At 52.1% G+C, this 24,970-nt stretch overlaps 1 protein-coding gene across 12 annotated transcripts in view; it reads left to right on the top strand.

The window, feature by feature from the left end:
- The window catches only part of Pou2f2 (POU class 2 homeobox 2), an 85,995-nt gene extending 62,294 nt beyond the window's left edge, over positions 1 to 23,701 (top strand). For 3 of the 12 annotated variants that reach the window (XM_076573783.1, XM_016006574.3, XM_016006571.3), the window contains 10 exons: positions 13,764 to 13,869; positions 13,963 to 14,054; positions 16,634 to 16,795; positions 16,947 to 17,088; positions 17,186 to 17,334; positions 17,410 to 17,586; positions 19,119 to 19,185; positions 20,795 to 20,996; positions 21,115 to 21,188; positions 21,467 to 23,701. In XM_076573783.1, the coding sequence (XP_076429898.1) occupies positions 13,764 to 13,869; positions 13,963 to 14,054; positions 16,634 to 16,795; positions 16,947 to 17,088; positions 17,186 to 17,334; positions 17,410 to 17,586; positions 19,119 to 19,185; positions 20,795 to 20,996; positions 21,115 to 21,188; positions 21,467 to 21,798 (1,503 nt within the window). In that variant the 3' untranslated portion in view covers positions 21,799 to 23,701. Of the gene's footprint in view, positions 1 to 13,763; positions 13,870 to 13,962; positions 14,055 to 16,633; positions 16,796 to 16,946; positions 17,089 to 17,185; positions 17,335 to 17,409; positions 17,587 to 19,118; positions 19,186 to 20,794; positions 21,001 to 21,114; positions 21,189 to 21,466 lie in introns of those variants that run through there. The other 9 variants (XM_006988078.4, XM_042267632.2, XM_076573820.1 and 6 more) reach the window with 4 other exon arrangements.
- Positions 23,702 to 24,970: the final 1,269 nt, after the last annotated feature.

Raw genomic sequence — 24,970 nt, 5'->3', positions numbered from 1 at the left:
TTTCAGGTGGGCAGTGGTGGTGCACAACTTTAATCCCAGCACTCGGGAGACAGAGGCAGGAAGATCTCTGAGTTCAAGGCCAGCCTGGTCTAAAGAGTGAGTTCCAGGACAGCCAGGACTACACAGAGAAACCCTGTCTCAAAAAACAAAACAAAACAGCACGTTCTGCTCTCCCAGTGCTGGCGTTGACACATTTACCCAAATCAGGAATTAGTGGCTGTGCTTGTTTCCCGAAGTCGCCATTACAAGCTGCCGTCAACCGAATGAGTCAAAACCGAAATGGAACTCCACGTGCTGGAGCATGTCTGCAACCCCAGCACTCAGGAGGCTGAGACAGGAGGATCTCTGGGAATCTGAATCGAGCTTGAGCTACCTAACAAAACCCTGTCAAAAAAAGGAAAACAACAAACTAAAACCCACCAGCTCACAAAGTCCAGAAATGTATTGTCTCAGGCTGCACTGCCAAAGTTAAGATGCCAGCAGAGCCGTGCTCTGTCTGAAGGTTTAGGAAAAGCCCTTCTTGTGTCTAGCTCCTGGTGGTGCCAGTGATCCTTAGTGTCCAAGGTGGAGACCAGGTGGGTCACTCCAGATTTGTCTGCATTGACACATGGACTTCTGTCTCTGTGTATGTCTGTGTCCTGATTGCTTGCTCTTATTAGGGCATCAGTCACTGTGTTAGAGATTAGTGAGCTTGCTTTAACTTTGTCGTATCTGCAGAGAGCCTATTTCAAAATAAGGTCACATTTACAGGTACCAAGGCTCGGTACTTTAACCTATCTTTTGGGGGTGGGGCACAATTCAACTCAACAGTAATGGATAAATTGTCCGTACAGTGGTGGCTGGTAGCAGAGGTAGTTCAAAAGTGGTGAGACTTAGCTGGGTGCAATGGTGTATGCCTTCAATCCCAGCACCCAGGAGGCATAGACAGGATCTCTGTGATTTCAAGTCCAGCCTGGTCTATGTAGTGAGTTCCAGGACAGCCAGAGTTACACAGTGAGACCCTGTCATGAAGAAAACAAAGTAATGAGACTTCATCTCAAAATAAAAAGTGAAAGGAAGGCTGAAGATGTAGTTCACTGGTAGAGCCCCTGCCTAGAATCCCCCAGTGAGGGGCTAGGGTGTGGCTCAGTGGTAGAGCCCCTGCCTAGAATCCCCCAATGAAGGGCTGGGGGTGTGGCTCAGTGGTAGAGCCCCTGCCTAGAATCCCCCAGTGAGGGGCTGGGGTGTGGCTCAGTGGTAGAGCCCCTGCCTAGAATCCCCCAGTGAGGGGCTGGGGGTGTGGCTCAGTGGTAAGAGCCTCTGCCCAGAGTCCCCCAGTGAGGGTCTGGGGGCATGGCTCAGTGGTAGGGTGCTTGCCTGATATGCATGCAAGAGGATTAGGTTAAATCCCCAGTAAAGGAAAAAAGTCCGTGCAGAGGAGCCCAGTCATCCTCTGCAGCCTGCTCCTGCCTGTCTCACTTCTACAAGCACTTAGGTTCACCACATTCTAAGGTGGTAAAAGTCTTGGGAAATCCTGTAGCAAAGAAACCCTTTTAACTTCCCTCAGGGTATCTTTCACCACTTTCCTCTCACACCACCTTCCATCTCCCCCCACACTCCTGGGGGAACTGTCTATGAAGGGGAACTGTCCAGCCCTTGTGGGGCTGTCCTTACAGGGACTTTACCCGTTTTACGAGGTCCATCTCATTATGGATGCACCCCCTTCAGGACTCTCCTGAACACTGGGCCTGCCCCTGGGCCTCATTCTGCAGGGTCTCAGCCAGCACTCTGCTTCACGAGGGCTCTTCCTAGAACAGCCCCACTCATACTAGGCTCAGCCCATGACAATAAATGGGAGTTGCATCTGTCCCAGACACCAACAATGACCTCTAAAGGGCAAGTGTCACCCCTCAGCCAAGGCAGAATGCTGGAGAGTCACAGTGACAAAATGGCATGCCTCGGGTCACAGTGTGAGTAGGATTGGCAGAGCTGGCCTGGGAGCTCAGGGCTCTAACCACATGGCCTGCCTGTGGTGGCTGTTGCCTCAGCCATCCTTCATGGGGACATGGTTTCCAGTCCCCTCCCACCAGGGCCACCAGAGACTCCCGCAGCAGGTGCACATCGTTCGCTTGGTAGCACACACACAGCACAGGGTCTTGGGGCTTCTCGCTCAGTCTACTGGCTTTGTTGCCGTTTTCCTCTCCATCTTGGGTTACTCTCTTCCATGACCTGGAAAGCTCCTCTTCGTCCTTCACCCCCGGCTCAGATCCCCCACATTCATCCTGGCTTTCCCGGTCCAGTTGTGTCTGAGTTCTTCTGGGGAACTGCCTCCCAGCACAGTAGAGGACAGAGGAGAGGTGGACAGCTCTCCTGGCCATGCCACCACCCCAGGAGGGAGCCACAGACACTGTCTGAGTTCGTGCAGCCCCAGGACCACAGTCAGGCTGATGCTCAGCCACCTGCTGCCCCATCCTGCCCTCATGGCCAGACCCCCTTGCACTTCTCCCCACATTGCTCATTTCCCTCCCAGCCGCCCTCATTCTGGATCTTTCCACTGGATCCCCTCAGCAGGTGCAAAGCTGAATACAAATCTCGGAATTCCTTCTCATGAGCTGAGTTGCCCTGTGGCCTCGTCTGCTCGAGAGTTAGCCTGTGCTGCAGCTCCTATGCTGGGCAGTGCACAGGGACGGGGGACGGCTCCTCCCACCCTGACTTGCCCATGGACCCACAGCTCTAGGCCAGCTCCTGGGCTTGGGTCTCTTCTCCCCGCTTCCACTTCTTTGCCTGCTCAGCTCTGTCCCTGCAGTCAGGTCACTAACATCCCTAGGCCTCCTGTGTGTAGGACACTGGCAGAATATAGGGACTTAGGAATGAGTCACAAGCATCTTTACCTCCCAGGAGACTCCCTGGCTTGTAGTGAAACAGATAACTAAAATGTGTTATGTTTGAAAATAAGAAGTCCCATCCAAACCACTGTTAGGGCTGTGGGTATAGCATGATAGATCACTTGCCTAGAATCCCCCAGGGAGGGGCTGGGGTGTGGCTCAGTGGGAGAGCCCCTGCCTAGAATCCCGCAGTGAGGGGCTGGGATGTGGCTCAGTGGTAGAGCCCCTGGCTAGAATCCCCCAGTGAGGGGCTGGGGTGTGGCTCAGTGGTAGAGCCCCTGCCTAGAATCCCCCAGTGAGGGGCTGGGGGTGTGGCTCAGTGGTAGAGCCCCTGCCTAGAATCCCCTGGTGAGGGGCTGGGGTGTGGCTCAGTGGTAGAGCCCTTGCCTAGAATCCCCCAGTGAGGGGCTGGGGTGTGGCTCAGTGGTAGAGCCCCTGCCTAGAATCCCCCAGTGAAGGGCTGGGGTGTGGCTCAGTGGTAGAGCCCCTGCCTAGAATCCCCCAGTAAGGGGCTGGGAGTATGGCTCAGTGGTAGAGCCCCTGCCTAGAATCTCCCAGGGAGGGTCTGGGGGTGTGGCTCTGCTGTAGAGTATTTACCTGGTTTGCCTGAGGCCCTGGGTTGAAACCACAAAAACAAGTAACAACAACAACAACAAAAAAGATTCATGACCCCCACTTTAAAATGATATAATAATATAAAATAAAGGGGAAGTTCCCCTGCTAGTTAAACTGTTTGGCACGATGCTTCCCTGCAGTTTCTCTGCTGTACCTGTGAAAGGACAATTATATTATATACAGTCGGATAATTGGCCTGTCCAGTGCTTGGTATGCTGCGTTCTACTGAGGGAGCTATGTGGATGTTTATCAGATCAATGAGGGCTGTTTTGTTGTTCCAGTTTTTCAATCAAGGGAAGGGAAGGCATCTCTTCAGGGGAGTGTTTCAGAACGCCTGCAGTAGGGCTTGGCATTGACTAAAAACTTAACATTAACCGTGAAAACATCATTTTGTGTTTGTATGGTTGGAAATGGAATACAGAATGATGCTTGACATCATCTCCTAGGCTGAGCGGGTCTTGTGAATGACAGCGCCCACTGGGTCTGGTGGGAAATTTGGATCCAGGAACATGTCTAGTGTGTGAGGAGTCAGGAAGGCTTTTGGGAGGTGGTGGTAGAAGTTTATCGTAACAAGTCTTTTTCTGTCCCACCATCCAGCTCCCAAATAATGACACAGGGACTTTATTAATTATGAAAGCTTGGCCTTAGCTTAGGCTTGTCCCACTAGCTCTTACAACTTAAGTTAACTCAAATTTTTATTAATCTACATTTTACCATGTGGCTTTTTAATCTCACCCCCATTCTGTGTGTCTGACACCCTCTTCATCTCCCTGGCATCTCTGCCTCTCTTCTTCCCAGAGTCCTCTCTGTGCCTGGAAGTCCTGCCTATACCTCCTGCCTAGATATTGGCCCTTTAGCTCTTTATTGAACCCGTCAGAAGGTGCCTTGGCAAAGACACATCTTCACAGTGCACAGAAAGATTATTCCACAGTGGTTCATAGGTCGGTGAGCAGAAGGAAAGGCTTCCAGACAGTAGGAAGTACAGGCAGGATGCAAGAAAGCGGGCCAGCTCAGAAGCTGGGCCAGAGTGCTGGCGAGAGGCAGCGGAGGATAAGCGTATTGGACATTATCCAGTCCAAAGCTGAGCTCTAGGCAGCTGAGGGACGACGAAAATGTTTGGCTCAGATCACGGAAAGGGCCTGCTGTGGAGTATTGGGCCCAGCTCCAGGGATACCTCCTTAATGTCATTCTGAGGCCAGTAAAATGACACCTCCATCTCCCTGCTCAGGAGAACAGTTGCACCCACTGGCCTCACTTGGATCAGTGCCTGAGGCCCTGAGAAGACAGAGTCAGAACCCCTTCTAACTCCTGGGACCCGAGCATGGGCAAAACAGGTCCCCAGATAGAAGAGCTGAGCCCTGTTGTTTTAAGAAGGGACTGTGGTGCCAGACCTGGAGGTGTGGGTTCAGCACACAGACGGAGCTGTGGAGTTCTGGACTGGGTAGCCCTGCATACTGATTCCTGGTTCAGGATGTGCAGTAACTTGGGAATTTAGCAAGAGGTGACATGGGCTGGGAGACTGAATGAAAGTTTTTTTTCTCCCTGTTGAATGACTCTCCATTGTCTGTTCTGTAACCCAGCAGGACTTCACTGGATACTGCTCTTCCGTTGTCTTTATTTTTCCTTTTCTTCTCAACCCTTAAAACATTTCTTTAATGTCGACATGGTGGCACACGCCTTTAATCCCAGCAATGGGAAGCAGAGGCAGGCAGACCGCTGTGAGTTGGAGGCCAGCCTGGTCTATAAAGCCAAGAACAGCAAAGGCTACACAGAGAAACCCTGTTCCCAAAACACCACACACACACACACACACACACACACACACACACACACACACACACACGAAACAAAATAAAACCTCTTTTTTTAAGATTTATTTTTATCTTAACCTGTGTGCATTTATATGACTATATGCCTTGGAGGGGTGTGCCTATAGAGGCCAGATGTCTTGAAGCTGAAGTTATAGAGACCCCCTCATGTACTGGGTACAGAACTTGGGTCCTCTGAACGAGCAGCAAGTGCTCTCAATGTGAGCCATCTCTCCAGCCACCTTCCCTTTTGTTTTGAAGCCAAATCTCAATATGCGGCTCAAACTAACCTTGAACTTCTTTATAGCCCAGGCTGGCCTTGAACCCTTGTTCCTCCACCCCAGCTTCCCAAATTCTGGGATTATAGGCGTACACCGCTACGCCTGCCTCCTGCTCCCCCACTCAGAGCTCTTCCTAGTAGAGTGACTGGAATCATCACTTCCACTCAAGTGGCATTCATGAGGTCCCTTGTGTGTATCATGCCTACTCATGACCAGCTGCCCTTGAGGGTTGTGTACCCTAGCAGGGAAACAGACTGTAAACCAGCAACAGGACGGTTCAGAGTAAGGGTGATGTGCAAAACGAAACAGGGCCTCGTGGGAAAGGGAGGGGCCCAGTCTAAAGGGGTGGTTAGGAAAGATTTCACTGAGAAAATGGCCTTTGAGAGCCGAGGGCTGAGTGAGTCAGTCTTGAAAGAAGCGTGGGGGGCAGGGAGAGGGAACAAGGAGACACAGGCAGAGAGGAAAGCGGGCAGAGAGGAAAGCGGCTTTGACTTGTTCAAGGCTCATCGAGACGGCTCCTGAGAGGGGAGGGGAAAGCCAGGCAGAGTGATGCATGCCTGCGATCCCAGCCACTTGGGAGGTGGAGGCAGGAGGATCAGGAGTCGAGGCCGCCTCAGCCGTGTGTGAGAGACATTGTTTCAAAAGGGCTGGGGACACAGCTTGTCCTACAAAGTGTGCTTGCTGAGAAAGCGTGATGAGGACATCGGGTGGATCCCCGCACTCATCTAAGATGGTCAGGCTCGACCTTTCTCATCCGTGACCCCAGCTCTGGGGAGGCGGTGACAGCAGCGTAGTTGAGGCTGGCTGGCCCAGCAGCCTAGCTGAGTTGTTGAGCTTTCGGTTCAGTGAGAAACCCTGTCTCAAAAGAATCAAGTGAAGAATGAGGAGGACATTTGTCATTGGCCTCTCTCCAGTCCCTACATGCGTGTACACACATGTATGCAGGCATGCACACGTGCACGTGCACACATACACACACACGTACAAAAGTGAGTGGGGAGGCAGGCATAAGGGAAAAGATTAAGAAAAAGGGACTGAAACTATTCTAAAGCCAGTTTGACAGCACATCTCTGTAATTCTCGCACTCAGGAGGCTGATGCAAGGGGTCTGCCCTGAGTTTGAGGCCACCTGGGCTACAGTATGAGACCCTAACTAAAAAAAAAAAAAACAGAACACAGGTGTTTTAGCTGGGAGTGTGGCCAGTTAGTAAGAGTGCGTACATGGGGTCCTGGATTCCGTCTACAGCGCTGCATAGACCTGGTGTGGTAGTACACACCTGTAATCCCAGAACTCCTGAGGTAGAAGCAGGAGGACTAGAAGAGTTCCAGACAACCGTGGGGGCAGCCTGGAATGGAGCCCAAGGCTTGTCACATGCTAGGCAGGAGGGCTATCATCCGGCCAGGCACCAAGGCTGATCCTTTATGGCTCTACGCGTTGGCTGAGAGGAAGAGGATCTACAGATCCTGGAAGTAGAATCGAGAGGAGTCATAGGAGGTGGGCACATGGGAGGGAGCAGAGGCAGGTGACGGTTGGGCCAAGAATAACTCCCGGGATTTTGGCTTCTGTACCTGGATGATTTTCTGAATTAAGAAAGAAACAAGTGTCTCATTGAACCTGTTGGGACTTGAACCCCACCCAACAGGGTCTCACTATGTAGCCCTGGCTGGCCTGTAACTCACTGAGGTCCACCTGCCTCTGCCTCTGGAGAGCTCTGATTAAAGGCATGCATCACTACACCTAGCCGGAAGACTCTCTTAGTTACTCAAGTGGAGACATCACCCAGGCAGGTGGATATCCCAGGCTGACGCTCAGCAGAGCCTGGGTGGGTGCTGGACCTTGTCAGTGGTTAAGAAGAGGACAGATTTGAAAGCCAGATGGGGCTCCCACTCTTGACAGCTTGTGATGGAGCAAGCATGAGGGGACAGTGGCGGCTAGCGCCTGTGTGTAAGTAATGTGTTCAGATTTCTAAAGTGCCCCCCAAATAATGACATCACTCAGGCCCCAGTGAAACCCAGGGAAGTATTACACAGTTTACCCTCATTTCGCAGATAAGAAAGCTGTGACCCAGAGGAAGGAATAACTCAGTGACTCAAAAGTTGGGCTATTTAACATACCTGTCACCATAATTACTTGTCATTTCTGTATGGCATTTAAGATCTTTTCGGGGGGTTATTGCATACAGAGTTGGCAGTAGAGCACTTATCTGGCATGCTTGAGGTCCTGGGTTCAATCCCAAGAACTGACCAAAATTATTACTATTGTTCTTATTGTTGTTTTCAGAGTCTCATGTAATCCATTCTGGGCTGGAAGTTGTTCTGTAGCCCAAGCTGACCAACTTCTCATCTTCTGGCCTCCATTTCCCAAGTTCTGGGATTGCAGGATTACACCACCACACCTTGCCCTTTTAGCTATTTGAAAATATGCATTATGTTATTAATTTCAAATACCTTCCTGCTTTAACAGAACAATATAACATTTCCCTCCCATCTGACCGAAACTCTGTGCCCTGTTCCCCATTCCCCAAGTGTCCTCGTTTAGAACACTGTGACAGCTCCTATTCACTTGGTTCTCACAGCTTGCCTCTTCCTCCTCCTCCAGTCTAGACTTATTTCAGTGCCGTGTCCAGAACTGGTCACAATCTGCCATATTAAAGATGGCCCACATGCTACCACCCTCCAGTCGTGGTGTGGCTTTTCGGGGGTGGGAGCCATGGGGGAGAGGGCCTCCTGTCCTGTGCACTGGGGTGAGGCGCAGCACCTGGCCGTCGCAGCTGGCCAGCTCCGGGGCTCTGCTCTCCTCCCATTCACTCTCACAGCTTTCTTCCCCACCCCCACCCTCACCCCCAGGGGGGACAGGTCTGATGAGAAAGTGCTCACTTACACCCCCATTCCCTTCACCCATGTGTCTGTGTTAGCCATGTATCTGTCTTTCTGTCTGTCTGCAGCAAGGCCTAGTCAGTCTGTCCTGTTACCTGTTAGGCATGTGCACTGGAGGCAAGAGTTGGTTCCTTCCCAGGCTGGGTGTGGTAATGCCCACTCATTACCCCAGCACCGAGGAGGCAGAGGCAGGAGGATTGTAACAAGTTTGAGGGCAGCTTGGGTTATATAGTGAGTTCCAGAACATCCAGGGCTGCATAATAGGCTGCATCTCAAAAAAACAAAACAAACAAACAAAAGCAGAAAAGAGTTGGTCTCTTCCCTTCTCAGATTCAGTGGGGTATGCTAGCCTTCCCTGCTGGTTCGAGGAAAGCAATTGAAGTATGAACTGTGCTATCCAGGGCCTCCTCCAGCATCTTAGCTTAGTCTAACTTCGCCATTTCACACTGGAGGAGCACGCCCCCGGGTGGTTAAAGAGAGCGGTGCGGCCTCTCTGGACTGTGTGCAGATGGGGCCTCCTACTGGCTGTGCCCCGTCCAGATCCCGCTTGCCACACACTAGAATCTCTCTCCTTCTCTCACTCCTTCATTCAGCAGAGAGCGGGAAGAGCTCCCCATGTGCAGGTGCCTTTCTGGGTGAGGATAAAGTGGACAGTCTTGTGCATCCATCTTAGCTGGAGAGACAGACGGGAAGTGAGCGATTCTGGCAGGACAGAAAAGAATGTGGTGTTGTAATGAATGTGGGGACAGCAGAAGGGAGATAGGGAGCAGGTGAGTGGCCGCTCTGTGGAAGAGCGGTTGATGGAGACTGGAAGAAGTGGAAGGGGTGGTCCGGGGTGGTCCAGCAGGAATGGCAAAGGCCTGGAGGTTCCTTTCCGGGGTGAGTGACAAGGAGGAGTTGGTGTGGCTGGACTAGGGTCAGAGGGCAGGAAAGTCACGAGGAGAGGCCTGGGCTGAGCTAGGCTGCCGCGGAGCGTTTGGGTTCTAGCAGACACGGGATAAGAGACAGTGGAGGCCAAGATGGATTGTGAAAAGGTCCGGGCTTCCTTTTCTCTGTGCCGCTGGCATCATGGTAGTCCACCATGTTCCTAGTAGAAGGAGGGGCCTCATCTGCCGCCAGAGGGTAGGAGACAGCCATGCTTTCCCACCCAAGTTCACAGCTTCCTCCTGGGTGGGCTGTGGATGCTTGCTTTCTGTTTTTTTTTTTTTTTTAAAAATGTTCACATTTTTGTTTATTTAGGTTTTATTTATTTATTTAGGTTTATTTATTTTATGCAATGACTTTTGCCTGCATATATGTCTGTGTGCCATGTGCAGGTCTGGTGCCTGTGGAGGTGAGAAGGGGCATCAGGTCCCCTGGAGTTGGAGTTACAGATGGTTGTGAGCTGCCACGTGGGTGCTGCGATTGATCTCTGGTCCTCTGGAAGAGCAGCCAGTGCTCTTAACCACTGAGCCAACTCTTAAAACAATCTTTATTTATTGTTGTTGTTGTTGTTATTACTATTATTTCAAGACAGGGTTTCTCTGTGTAAACCTGGCTGTCCTGCAATTTCCTCTGTAGACCAGGCTGGCCTTGAACTCACAGAGATCCACCTGCCTCTGCCTCCTGAGTGCTGGGATTAAAGGCATGCACCACCACCACCTGGCTAAACCCCTCTTTTAATAAATTAAAAAATTTTTTTCATCACTGTGTTTTGCATTTTCCCAAAAACTTTTGTGGAAACAACAACAAAAAAAGATTTTTAAAAAATTTACATCAAGTCACATGAATAACCCCAAAAGGTCATGTAAGTGGAAGGTGTGGGTAGGAGTGGAAGAGGACAGAGAGGGTAACCAGGCAAACATGTCTGAAATACATTAGGTACAGTGTGGACATGCCGTCATGAATCCCACGGTCACACATATTAATATATGCCAATAACAATGGGGCCATCGGGACGGCTCAGCACATAAAGGCACTCCGTGCCAGATTCCAGCTCAGATCCCAGCATTTATGCTATAAAGCACACACACCCGAGGCCTCCTGTGTTCTGTGACCTCTGAGGGATCTGACTTCTCCTCCTCCATGTGTTCACACACACACACACACACACACACACACACACACACACACACACGGCAGGAAGAGGAAGAGTTCGTGGTCATCCTCAGCTACATAAGGAATTCCGAGCCAACCCGAGCTTATGAGACCTTGATTTAGAAAACAAAACAAACAAAACCCCATCTCAGAAGTCTGTTGTTATCAGACCCACTCTGGTTGATGGAGGAAACAGGTGGCCCTGCGGTAGGCGGTGCTGACATTTGAACCCCGATGGAACCCAACAGTGGAGGGGAGAGATGGAGAGATGGGAGGTGAGGAAAGGAAGGCAGGGGTCAAGGCTGAGCCTGAGTCAGTCTCAGCCTGAGCAGCCAGACTGGCGGAGGGCTTAAATTGTTGGGTTGGTTTGTTTGTTTTATAAGACACCCCTTTGCCTGCCAGAGGCTCAGCCTAGCAGAGGAAGAGTACACATTAGTAAATGCACCACTCTCTAAGAGGGCCATAGAGAGCAGGGTGGGTACCCTTTGTGGGCCCTGAAGGGTGTACCCCCGGGAGGGAGAACCTTTGAAAGAATAACAAACATCAGCCAGGTGTGGTGGCAGGAACCTGGGATCCCAGCACTGGACAGGCTGAGGCAAGAAAGGGTCATTGGGCTTCCAAGGCTACCCTAGCCTATGCAGGGTCAGGCCGGGCAGAGCTACATGGTGAGCGGAGGGAGAGAGGACAGGGGAGTGGGGGGACGGGGAGGAGGAGAAGCAGTGAACATAGACTATAGAGTTAGACTCAGAGCCTTGGACGGCTCCACTATCAATGGACACTTCAGCCTCATTGCTTCTGGGTTGATCTGCAGCTGGAGGGAGACAGCCGTGGGGTTTTTTTAATAGGGCTAGGGTATTGGGGTGGGGGCCGGGTAGAGTAGATTCAGTCCTGAAGGATGCATTATCCTTTGCCGTAGGTAATTTGTTCTATGCCGTAGCATAGAACAAATGCAGAAAAGTACGCCGGTCACAAGCATGCAGCTCAGTGGGTCCCCACTAACCAAGCACACCTGTGTTGATGGCAGCCGGGAGCCTCTTGAGTTTGTGATATGCAGATGGCATATGAACAGGATATAGGATGCCATGACCGTATGTGGAAGTTTGCGTTGTTGCTGATTCCACGGAATCGGGTCATTTATCTGTTCCGCTGCTGGTGGCCCTTGGGCTGATGGGAAGAACTTCTGGTGACTTTACACCTAGGAATGGAGTTGTTGGGTCCCAAGGCAGGTGCATATTCACTTGTATTAGTTTGCTAGCGTTGCTGCTATAACAACGAGCCATGATCTGGTGACGCAAACAGCAGACATACATTCGCTCACAGCTCTGGAAGCCAGGAATGTAATGTGGAGGTGTGGGCTGGGGCTCCTGTCTGCTCTCTTTGGCTTACAGCTGGTCTTCTTTCCTGTGTCTGTTTACATCATCTCTGTTCTGTTTGTGTCTGTATCAAAATTCCCCCCTTTAAAACATGCATTTATTTTGTGTATGTGGGGGTGGGGTTTGCAAACGTGCCATGGCATACATGTGGAGGTCAGGGGTGGGTTTTGGAGATCAATGGTCAGGATAGGCAGTGAACACTTTTACCCACTGAGCCATCTTGCCAGCACACCCTTTTTGTTTGTTCCCAACAAACACTGGTCTCACATATATTAGGTAAGTTCTCTACTATGCCGCACCACAGCCCCTCACTGGGGGACTCTAGGCAGGGACTCTACCACTGAGCCACACCCCAGCCCCTCACTGGGGGATTCTAGGCAGGAGCTCTACCACTGAGCCACACCCCAGCCCCTCACTGGGGGACTCTAGGCAGGGGCTCTACCTCTGAGCCACACCCCCAGCCCCTCACTGGGGGATTCTAGGCAGGGACTCTACCACTGAGCTAACACTTTCGGTCTTTTTCTTTTTATACAATTTCATTTTGGGGGAGCTGGAGAGATGGCTCAGCAGTTAAGAGCACCTGCTGTTCTTCCAGAGGTCCTGAGTTCAATTCCCAGCAACCACATGGGTAGCTCACAACCATCTGAAGTGGGATCTGATGCCCTCTTCTGGCATAAAGTTGTACATGCAGACAGAGCACTCAAATACATAAAATAAATAAATTTTTTAAAAAAGATTTTATTTTTGACCTGGGCAGTGGTGGCACACCCCTTTAGTCCCAGCACTTAGGAGGGAGAAGCAGGCAGATCTCTGTGAGTTCGAGGCCAGCCTGGTCTATAGAGTGAGTTCCAGGACAGCTAGGACTACACAGAGAAACCCTGTCTCCAAAAACAAACAAAGGTTTAATTTTTGTTATTTTTATTTATGTGTACATGTGTGGCTGGGTGTGTCACATGTGTATGGTTGCCCATGGAAGCCAGAAGAGGGTGTTGGCTTCTTCATACCTGGAATTACAGGTGGCTGTGAGCTGCCAGGTGTCAATGCTGGGATTCGAACCCAGGTCTTCTAGAAGAGCAGCAAGTCCTCATAACCCCTAAGTCATCTCTCCAGGGTACCCCTCCCCTTTAAATTAAACTCAGGCTCATGGCCTGAATTTTCCTTTTTGGGGTGGAGGGTGGTTTCGAGACAAGGTCTCAATGTGTAGCCCTGGCTGTCCTGGAACTCACTGTGTAGACCAGGCTGGCCTCGAACTCACAGAGATCTGCCTGCCTTTGCCTCCCGAGTGTTGGGATTAAAGGTGTGCGCCACGACCGCCTGGCTGAATTTTCCCCTTTTAATGATACCATCAACCATAATGCTTTGGAACCCACTTTCATGGCCTTGTTCATCTGCAAAGCAAAGATCCTATCTCCAAATAAATTCACATTCTGAGTTCTCTTTTTCAACCTAAATTAGTGCCGAAGCTTTTCTCCAAGTGTCTATACCAATGCATACACCTGCTATTTGCTGGAGTGCGTTAGAGATAATTCCAGACATCATACCACATGCCTTGGGAACATTTTAAAAAGAGAAAGAAAGACTTAGCCTGGTTTACATTTTTAAACAAGTCTATTTGTTCTGTGGGAATGTAAGACTAGGCAAACATTTCACCAGGAAGGGAGAGGCAAAGAGCAAGCCCTCCCGGGGAGCTTGGAGGACGGGACTTCCAGGTGTCCCGCGGTCAGTGTGGCGTTCCAGGTCTGGGAGACCATAGCTTGCTGTGCCGTGCTGCATGCCTCCTGGCTTCAGCTCCTTGGGGGCTCACATGCTGCTGAAGGGGGAGATCAAGCCAGGATTCAGTCTGTGTTTCTGTCCATCCCCTCTCTGCCAGGACATACAGCAACTCCTCCAGCTCCAACAGCTGGTGCTTGTCCCTGGCCACCACCTCCAGCCACCTGCTCAGTTCCTGCTGCCACAGGCCCAGCAGAGTCAGCCAGGTGAGATCTCAGCCCGGTTGATGGCCTTTGTTGCTTTCAGCATTCCGTCCCCTGCCCCTCACCCGCTCACCTTCCATGTTCTTGTCTCCCCAGGCCTGCTACCGACGCCAAATCTATTCCAGCTACCTCAGCAAACCCAGGGAGCTCTCCTGACCTCCCAGCCCCGGGCTGGGCTTCCTGCACAGGTGAGACTGTCCATTGAGTTTGTCAGGCCTCTTCTGGCAGCGGCGTGAGCTGGGTCTGAGTGGGTGGGGGTGTGGCAGAGGCTGTGAAAGTCTCTGTTCCGTGAGCCCACCACGCATCCTTGAGCGGTTGAGGGACCCGAGGCCCTGCCCTTACCCTGCTACCAACTTGCTGTATAGGAACTCGGGTAAGCCAGGCTCCATGTCTGGGTCGGCTCCTTCCTTCATCATTGAAGGGAATCAAACCATACTAGTGGTTCCAAAGCCTTTCTGAACATGGACACCTTTGAAAATCTGATGAAATATTTAGCTCGGAGGCTGGGGAGGTAGCTCAGCCGGTAAAGTGCCCACTGCATGAGTCCAAGGACCCGAGTTCGAAGAATCCTCAGAACCCAGGCTAAAAGCAGAGCATGGTAGTAATTTTATCCTTGGGGGCATGGAGGTTGATGAGGTTGACCAGCCAGCCTAGCCAAATCAATAACCGTCAGGTTCATAGAGATCCTGTCTCAAAGAGAAAGAAAAAGAAAGAAAAACGTAGCAAGCAATTGAGAAAAGACACCTGCCTGATGTTGACTTCAGCTCTCCACACACACACAAACACACACACACACACACACACACACACACACACACACACACACATACACATGCACACACACACGCACATATGTGCACACACATACGCACACATGCTTCCAGGTACTCATACGTATGTGTGCATGCACATGCATGTGCACACACGTGTATGTGAACTCTGTCAAAGACTGAAAAGTTCACAGGCCAACCCAGGTCTTGGCTGCTAGACTCCAAATGCCCTGAAAGGCTCAGTGTTCTCGTAACAACCATGTCAGAACTCACTTGGCCGCTAACACTGTCCTGCCTGCTGTGGGGTGGTAGCCTTATCCCTCCTGGCATGATAATCCTGCTGCTACCAAACTGCCCGTGTGTCCGATTACAGAGTGATGCCTTGAACCCAATAGGGGGCTCACATCAGCATGACGTCCCAAACACACCCGATCCTTGTGACAGGCATCCCTGTACCAACCACCTGCTTCCAGTCTGTTGTTTTCAAGTCAGTGAATCACCCCAGAGAAAGGTGTTGCTTCATGATTTCCTAAGTAGAGAGTTTCTGTTTCGTGTGATGGAAAAGCCCCACAAACAGTAGTATCAGGACATAATATCATGAATGTAATAAATCAATACAATTAATGTAATTAATGAATATCATAAAAAGAACATGCGTGTTTTATATTTTTAATTAATAAAGCACTGCAGAGCCATGGAGGAAAAAATAATAAATTAAAACATAAAAAAAGAAAGGTGTTGCTTCTTGTCTGCCCTCCAACTGCCTTCCTCATCCATTTCTCTGCTTTTTCCCCTCTTGGCAAACTATTCACTTTTAAGACTTTGTTTTATTTATATTTTGGTGATATTAGAGAGTCAGTCAACCCAGGATTTTGAGTATGCTAGGCAAGAGCTTTACCACTGAGCCACACCCCAGCCCCTCACTGGGGGATTCTAGGCAGGGGCTCTACCACTGAGCCACACCCCCAGCCCCTCACTGGGGGATTCTAGGCAGGGGCTCTACCACTGAGCCACACCCCAGCCCCTCACTGAGGGATTCTAGGCAGGGGCTCTACCACTGAGTTACACCCCCAGCCCCTCACTGGGGGATTCTAGGCAGGGGCTCTACCACTGAGCCACACCCCCAGCCCCTCACTGGGGGATTCTAGGCAGGGGCTCCTCCACTGAACCACACCCCATCCGATTCTGGGGAGTGGGGGCAGACTCTACCACTGAACTAAATCCCCAGCCCTCTTTTCACATTTTGTTTTGAGATGGTCTTTCTGAGTTGCTCTGGCTGGCATTGAACTCACTCTGTGGCCCAAGCTGACCTTACATTTAGCAGCCTCCTGTCTTGGTCTCCTGAGCAGCTGTACGTGTTCTGTCAGATCTTTCATTTTTTAGAGCAGTTTTAAATGCACAGTGAAACTGAGCTCAAGATAGATTCCATATGCCTCCTGTCTTCCTCCTGCACCACCTCCCCGTTTTCAGCATCCTCAGCCCAAACAGTATTCATTTGCAGTTCAGGCAGCTACACATTATTGCTGCATCTGTAGACTGAACCTCAGGCTTCACCCTATACCCATGAGGGGGAGGGGGTTGGACAACTTGCTAATTAGTAACCTTAATCCCTTCATCAGCGGGCAGGCAGAGTCCGTGGTGGTGGTTTCTGTGGAAGGAAATGGAGGCCCAAGGAGGGTTAAGGCTCAGATTGAGTTACCCCAAACGTCAGTGGCAAAGAATGATGGAGGATGAACCCACTGCCCCCAGCTCTAGGCTTTGAGCCCATTGAGCTATCAGCAAAAGACACTGGCTGCTCCTTCTGGGAGTTCGGATCTCTAAGGGAAGGTGAAGAGTTCTGGTAATTGGGCAGCAGAGTGAAACATTTAACAGGATTAGCAATTAGTGTGGGTGTCCTGGGCAGGTGAGGGAAGTCTGGAGAGAGCAGGTGCACAGCCACTGCTTAGGTACATCCAGGTCCTCCATCCTGCATCCCATCCACCTGCCCACCCCACCAGGCTGTGACTCGGCCCACGCTGCCCGACCCGCACCTCTCACACCCGCAGCCCCCAAAATGCTTGGAACCGCCATCCCACCCGGAGGAACCTAGTGACCTGGAGGAACTGGAACAATTCGCTCGCACCTTCAAGCAACGCCGCATCAAGCTGGGCTTCACGCAGGTCTGGGACCACCTTATGGGGCGGTGGGGGTGCGGGGGTGACAGAACGAAGATGCGGGGGTCATGGTCAGTTGATGGAGTGTTTGGATCTAGCCCTGTACCGGGAGACCCCACCTTGACTTTCAAACCCCACCTCCTCCTCTCTGGACTAGGGTGATGTGGGCCTGGCCATGGGCAAGCTCTATGGCAACGACTTCAGCCAGACGACCATTTCCCGCTTCGAGGCCCTTAACCTGAGCTTCAAGAATATGTGCAAACTCAAGCCCCTCCTGGAGAAGTGGCTCAATGACGCAGGTGAGCCTGGCCAGAGGCGCCAAGGGGACGCACAGGGGACTGGTGTTGGGGCAGGGCGGGAAGTGATTACTCACATCCCTGTCTCCTGTCTTCGCAGAAACTATGTCTGTGGACTCAAGCCTACCCAGCCCCAACCAGCTGAGCAGCCCTAGCCTGGGTTTCGACGGGCTGCCGGGGCGGAGACGCAAGAAGAGAACCAGCATCGAGACGAATGTCCGCTTCGCCTTAGAGAAGAGTTTTCTAGCGGTGAGCTTCGCCCCCTGGCGACCGGGAAGGGTATCAGGTGGAAGGACCCAGCTCAACAGCCCTCTCTGCCTGTAGAACCAGAAGCCTACCTCAGAGGAGATCCTGCTGATCGCAGAGCAGCTGCACATGGAGAAGGAAGTGATCCGCGTCTGGTTCTGCAACCGGCGCCAGAAGGAAAAACGCATCAACCCCTGCAGCGCGGCCCCCATGCTGCCCAGCCCGGGAAAGCCGACCAGCTACAGTCCTCACCTGGTACCCAGAGTTGGACGGTGGGCTGGGTGTGGGGGTCAGGTGTCCGGGCACAAGCCTGTAGGCGTCTGGGTGAAGCAGGCCAGAGGAGCTGGTTCTGGGGACAGTATGTCACAAACAGAGAGCACAGTCATAAAGGGACAATTTCCATGCCACCCAACCCGAGTAGAGGTCAGAAGACAACTCCTGGGAGTCGATTCTCTCCTTGCACCCTGAAGGTTCCAGGGATCAAACTCAGGTCATTAGGCTTAAGAGCAAGTGCCTCTACCCACCAAACCATCTCCCAGGCCCCAAAGTGTGGTCTTATGTGGTGGGTACAGGCTCCCACACATACACTTCCATTACCATGAGGGTGGGATACTGCATGGTCCGGGTAGAAATACACCGGGCTCCCACCCACAGAGATAAGAAGGGCCAGACTGCAGTACCACAGCCACACATGGGTCTGAGTAGTTATCAGGCACACCCGGACATCCTTTATTCTGTCCCTTTATTTCTGCTTGTACAAAGGGCTGTGGTGGCCAGAGAAGAACCCTCAACTCTAGGGCTGGGGAGGAAGGAAGGACCCTTTGCAAGTTAGCTGGCCACGTGAAGGAGGAGGACCACCCAGACGGCCACATGCTGCCAGGTCCAGCATGCACACAGGCTCGGATGCCAAGACGTGCTGAATCCCAGTGCAATGCAGTGTGGCGGGAGCTGCTGGGAATGGGGTTGGGAGTGCAGCTTGGGCAGGGGCAGATGCTTCACGTTTTACCAGGAATCCAAACCAGGTTCGTAAAGGATTTTAAGTGGAGGAGAGACACAGTCAAATCGATTAGAGCTTCTAGGGCCGAAGGCAGGGTGAGACTGCTTTGGGGTTCACCAGCCCTTTTATTTCGGCAGAGAGGAGGCTCTGAACTCCTGGTCCTCCTGCCTCTCCCTCCTGAGTGCTGAAATGTCAACCTATTTTTTTCGAGACAGGATTTCATGACATGTAGCCCAGGCTGGACTCAAACTTATTATGAAATTCAGGCTTGCCAGACTCTCTTACAAAGACAGATGTGACCGGGCGGTGATGGTGCACGCCTTTAATCCCAGCACTCGGGAGGCAGAGCCAGGCGGATCTCTGTGAGTTCGAGGCCAGCCTGATCTACAGAGAGAGATCCAGAGATCCAGGACAGGCACCAAAATTACACAGAGAAACCCTATCTCGAAAAACCAAAAAGACGGGTGTGTTCCTTCTAGGAAGTCCAACAGCAGGAGCAGACAGAGCAGTTGTTCAGACACAGCTCTGCAGGGGCAAGAGCTGGACAGGGTGGTGTCAGAGAGAGATGGGGGACTTTCTCAGCTGGGAGTGACTGCGCCTCCTGCTTGTGACGCAGGCTCGCCTGGGGGGTAGATGATGGGGAAGAAGTGGCATGATCTAAATGAAGCACCTGGAACCCTCTTGCCCCACCCTGTGTGGGGGGCTGTGGGAGTCATGTGCACAGGGAACACTGTGGGATGCTGCCTTGTGACGAGAGCCTTACCATATACTTTGTTTCCTCTCTCCCCAGGTCACACCCCAAGGGGGCGCAGGGACCTTACCATTGTCCCAAGCTTCTAGCAGCCTGAGCACAACAGGTTAGGGGCAGGCTGAGAGGGAGACCGGGAGGTTTATCTGTGGCTCTGGACAGCCATGGACCTCGAGGCTGAATCTTGTGTGTGTGTGTGTGTGTGTGTGTGTGTGTGGTGTGTGTGTGTACATATGGGGGGGCAGGCGCAGACAGAGCAGCGGGCAGGCCCCTCACATTGTCTACCAGAGCAACCTCTAGTCAGCTCCACGGTTCCCTGTGGAAAAGGTGTGGAGGTCGCTGGAAGGGGGTGCAGAGGCTTTGCCCCTGGTGTCTGTCATGTATGCGTGTGCTCTGCAAGTCCAGGAACTTGTTTCAATTCTCTGAGCTTCAGGTTTTGTATAATTATCATGAGTGTATAATGCACACACAAGATCTCTACCTATGTATATAGTCTCTAGAAAGATTGTAGGAGGAACTGGTGCTCAGAGCTCTGGGGTCCATTTCCAGTTGGATTTTTTTTCTTTTTTCTTTTCTTTTTTTTTTTTTTTTTGAGACAGGGTTTCTCCGTGTAGCCCTGGCTGTCCTGGAACTCACTCTGTAGACCAGGCTAGCCTTGAACTCAGAGATCTGCCTGCCTCTGCCTCCCAAGTGCTGGGATTAAAGGTGTGTGCCACCACCACCCGGCTGATTGTTTTTTTTAAAGGTTTTATTTGTTTGTTTTTATTTTATAAGTGTTTCTGTGCATCATGAGTATGCAGTGCCCAGCAGAAGAGGGCATCAGATCCTCAGGAACCGGAGTGACTGACAATTATAAGCTGCTGTGTGGGTGCTAGGAATGAAGCCTGAGTCCTCTCCAAGAGCAGCCAGTGCTCTTAACTGCTGAGCCACCTCTCCATCCTGTACAATTAAAAAAAAAAAAAAAGATTTTTTATTATTATGTATACAGTGTTCTGCCTGCATGTATGCCTGCAGGCCAGAAGATGGCACCAGATCTCATTACAGATGGTTGTGAACCACCATGTGGGTGCTGGGAATTGAACTCAGGACCTCTGGAAGAGCAGCCAGTGCTCTTAACCTCTGTGCCATCTCTCCAGCCCATGTACAGTTTTTTTTAATAACACATAACAAACACTACTACTCGTCTCAGGTTAAGAACTAGTAAGTGGAGGATTATAAACTGGTAAGAAGACACTGACACTCACTGGTCCAGGTTCTTTATAAAATGCATCGACTGACTAAATTCTCACACCCGGCTCATGAGATTGGTCCCATTTTTTCCATTTTCCACGAGGGAACTGAGGATCAAAGAGGCTGAGGTGTTCGTCATAGGACACAGTTGGGACTGCTCCTGGGTTCTGTTCTAGCCAGAACAGTTTGGTCCTCAGTGACCTCCTGACCGGCCCCTCCTGAGCTCCCAGCACCACAGAAGTAGTGGGGACTCATCCCTGGCTCCCTGGCTCCTGCAGCCCATTTCTTGTCTGTGTCAGGGTGTTTGGGGGCATGGTTTGCAGACAGCCAGTGCCAGTGACTGCTGTGATTAGTGTCATGAGATGGGGGAATAAGGACTCTGAGGAGGGGTTGGGACAGTGTGCTGTTCTGACTGATGAGATCCTGGGTGTGCAAGGAACCAGAGGAAGCTGAAGACTGTGCTGTCTCTCTCTCTCTCTCTCTGGCAGTTACTACCTTATCCTCAGCTGTGGGAACGCTCCACCCCAGCCGGACAGCAGGAGGGGGTGGAGGTGGGGGCGGAGCGGCTCCCCCCCTCAATTCCATCCCCTCTGTCACTCCCCCACCCCCGGCCACCACCAACAGCACAAACCCGAGCCCTCAAGGCAGCCACTCGGCTATCGGCTTGTCGGGCCTGAACCCCAGCACGGGGTAAGTTCCCAGCCACAGGTGGGGGGGGGGTGTCACAGCTGCTTCCAGGGCGGGGAGATGCACCCCAGTTCTGCCGTGGGTTCCTTTCCCCGCTAATGCGTCTGCTTTGCTCTTGCAGAAGCACAATGGTGGGGTTGAGCTCTGGGCTGAGTCCAGCCCTCATGAGCAACAACCCTTTGGCCACCATCCAAGGTGCGTGCTGCCTCATGCCACCCCATTGCCACCAGTCAGCCCTGTCCCCTCCTGGGCCTCGAGCCCCTCATCGCGACCCCAGCCATGCCATCCTGCCCCTGCACACTGCATTGCTCGCCTCTTCATCCCCATCTGTGTTTGGGGAAGCTGTGAGGGGTGTTGATTGATGGGAGTCAGTGGGACAGATGGGGAGATGGGGGCACTCAGGCAGGGGACAAGGAGGTGAAGGTCTCCATGGCCTGGTTTACCTCCAGCTCAGCCTCTTCTCTCCTCACCAGCCCTGGCCTCTGGTGGAACCCTGCCCCTTACCAGCCTTGATGGCAGCGGGAACCTGGTGCTGGGGGCAGCCGGTGCGGCCCCAGGGAGCCCCGGCCTAGTGACCTCGCCTCTCTTCCTGAACCACGCCGGGCTGCCCCTGCTCAGTGCCCCGCCAGGTGTGGGCCTGGTCTCAGCGGCGGCTGCAGCGGTGGCGGCCTCCATCTCCAGCAAGTCTCCCGGCCTCTCCTCCTCTTCTTCGTCCTCATCATCCTCCACTTGCAGTGAAGTGGCAGCGGCAGCACAGACCCCTGGAGGCCCAGGGGGACCTGAGGCAGGGTCCAAGGCCGAGTGAGAGCCCACCACGCTTCCCTCCTGCTCCTCTGAGTCCCCCAACCTTGGTCCCCTGCCCAAGAAGGGGCCAGGCGGCTGGTGGGGGTGCAGCGGGTCCTCAGAGCAGGAGTAACAAAGGAGGAGAGACCAAAAATCAACCAAAAAAAAAAAAAAAAAAAAAAAGGAAAAAAAAAGAAAGAAACCAACAAAAGAGAAAACCAAAAATATTCACAACAGAAACCAGCTGCCCTAAAGGAACCAGAGATGAAAAACAAACGAACAAAAAATACTCCTAAACCAACCAAACAACCCTCCCCCCAAATCAAACAAACCAAAAACCAGTTTCGAGCCAGATCTTGGAGTGCTCACTGCTATGACACCAAATAAGAACCCTCAGCCAGGAGCGGAGCAGCCTCCAGCAGGTCGGACCTCATGCCGCGGAGCCCTGGCTGTGGGGCCAACTCCTAACCTGACCCCCGCTGGGGGTGGGCAGAGAAGGAACTAGAGAATGTGCCAGCTTGCTGGCCCAGCCCCAGCCCTGGGCCAATGGAGACAGGGCATTGCCTGGGGCAGGAGGCCCAGGGCCCAGAGCCACCTGCCAAATGGTCTTTTCCAGAAGGCAAAAGAAAAGACCAAACAACCTTACACCAAATATTCAGTAGCTTCACCCAAAGGATGTACAGAATTTTTAGCGTTGTGCTCAACAGAATGTGCCCCTTCCATGTGCACCCTCTCCCCTGCCCCCAGCTCTCCCCGACAGGGCAGGGGGTCTTGCTTTAACCCTCCCAACCCCCAGCCTGGGGAGAGTTCAGAGGAAGGCCTGGGTATGGGCTTTTTGTTCCCTGTACCTCCCCCTTCCCTTTGAAGGGTGGGCTAGGCCATTTTTTTTTTTTTTATTTTTTGCCAAGTTCCAACTCTTAAAAGCCCCTCCTCAACCCCATCACCCTCTTTGCTCTGGGGTCTACCTCCTCCCGACTACGGGAAGGTGGTTGTTTCAAGCAAGGGTTGATGAGGTGGGGGCATCCAAGTTGTCTTTCTTTCCATCCTGTCTGTCAGTTTCCCTGAAAAAAAAAAAAATCATATTCCAGTGCCTATCCGTGGGATCCTTCACGTTCTTTAACATTAACCAGAAACCAAAAAGATGAACTGGCCTCACTCTGCCTGCCCTATGCCCCTTCCTTCCGACACTGGCAGATACCTCTCCCTTCCCTTCCCATGCCCCAACGCACACACGCACACACCCCAGTGGTGGGCTCCTCCGGATGGCATCTCCGTCAGGGTCCACGTGGTGGTGACGTTGCCATGTGGTTTCCCATGCAAGAGGACACTGTGGTGGTCACCACTCCCACGAGACCTCCACAAGTCTTGGCTGGACCCTGTATTTGCCTATCCCTGGACATATCTCAACAGTAGACAGAGGAGACACTGCTGGGACCCACCTTGCCCTCCTTCTATCATGGAGGCCAACAAAGTTTTGAACCAAAAACAAAAAACAAACAAAAAACAGAACAACAAAAAACAGAAAACCAAACAAACAAATTAAAACTAGAAAAAAAGAATTTATAGATATATATAGATATATATATATATGGGAAAGAAGACTAGGACTCTTCAAGACAAGAAGGAGCCGTAAGGTGGAGCCAAGCCCTGCACAGTGGTCCAGGCCTTTGGTCGCCAAGGCGGATGGAACGATGGATACTTCTTTCTCTTCACAAATACCTCATGGACGTCGTCTTCGGAAAGCCGGAGGAGGGGGGTGGCTGGGGTGGGGCCTGTCCCTCAGCCAGGGTGGACAGAAGCGGGTGGGTGGGGCTGAGAGAGGGTGTCAGGGACGAGGGTGAAGAGCCCCAAGCTCCCTCCCCCCAATCAACGGAAAAAGCTTTAAAAGGAAAAAAAAGGAAAGCAAAAGAATGGATGAAGGAAAATCAACTGTTGGGTAGTTTGATTCCCTCTTGATTTCTGTTTCTGTTCCCTCTCTCCCTCTCCCTCCCTCCCTCCCTCCCTCCCTCCCTCCCTCCCTCCCTCCCTCCCTCCCTCCCTCAACCTCCCTCCCTCTCCCCTCTCATTCTTCTGTCATATCTCTTAATATCCTTTCTGTATCTCTCCTCAAACCAAAGTGTTGCTGTGAAGGACGCGAGCCATTGAAATCAGAGTGACCCCTGCCCCTGGCTGGGCAGGAGCAGAGGGAGGCGAGAGCTGGGCAGTGGCTCAGGGCCTCCTTCCATCCTGGACACTCCGAGGAGAGGCAGCCAGAGCCCCCAGGTCTCAGCGTTCTTTTCTTCTGGTCTCCCTTCTCCCACCCAGAAGCAAAACTGTTGGGCTGGGCCACAGGGGCAGTGGAGACTCCAGGCCAATTCCGGTCTTGGGTGCCTTGCCCAGCCCTGGTGGTGTGGCTGCCCTCCCCACCAGGCACCAATGGGGCTGGCACCTGTCCACCCATCCTCGCTGGAATGTAAGCAACTCTGCTGAACCAACTCCCTGCCCTCACCCTACCTCTGAGTTTGTCCATTATAATTTCCTGAAAAACGGCTAGCAAGAGGGCCTGGACCCCAACCCACAGCTGGAGAGGGGGCCAAGGACTCCTGACCCAAAAGGAAGATATGTGAACAGAGCAGAAGGAAGGAATTCCAACCAACCAACAAAACAAACCCCCCCAAAAAAGTCCTCTGAGAAGACAGGCAGCATGGAAGGCATGGTGGAGATGACTCAAACATAAACTATGATTCTAGACCAAAAAAAGAAAAAAGAAAAAAAAAAAAAAAAGGAAAAAATCCAGGACTCACCACCACCACCCAATTCATCCTGCTTCCTCGTTACCAAGTCCCTACCTGGGACCTCTCCCTACTCCAGTGTGGAGGAGTGGGAAAAAAGAGGAGGAAGCGGGGGCAGGGATGGGCAGATGCCCTGACATTGGTGGAGGGGACCCCCATGCAGCCGGGGGTGGTGGGGACCCTCCCCATCCAACCCCCACACTGGGAAATGAAAAACAAACAAACAAAATTCCCGGGAGGGGGAAAAATAACCAAATCCCAAGCTTTAACTACAGCTGTGAAACCAAATATTGGGAAGGGGGTGGGAGGGTGGGAGGGAGGGGCAGGTGAGCCCCAGGTCTCCCCCCCCTCCCCCGAGGACTCGAGATAAGGCACCAAATACCTCATAGAACTTTAATGTTAAAAAAAAAAAAAACCAAATAT

Source organism: Peromyscus maniculatus, chromosome 1 (assembly GCF_049852395.1).
Source record: "Peromyscus maniculatus bairdii isolate BWxNUB_F1_BW_parent chromosome 1, HU_Pman_BW_mat_3.1, whole genome shotgun sequence".
In the NCBI taxonomy this organism is placed as follows: Eukaryota; Metazoa; Chordata; class Mammalia; order Rodentia; family Cricetidae; genus Peromyscus; species Peromyscus maniculatus.
Note: the sequence above shows the minus strand (reverse complement) of the source record. Positions and strands in the feature narration are given on the sequence as shown.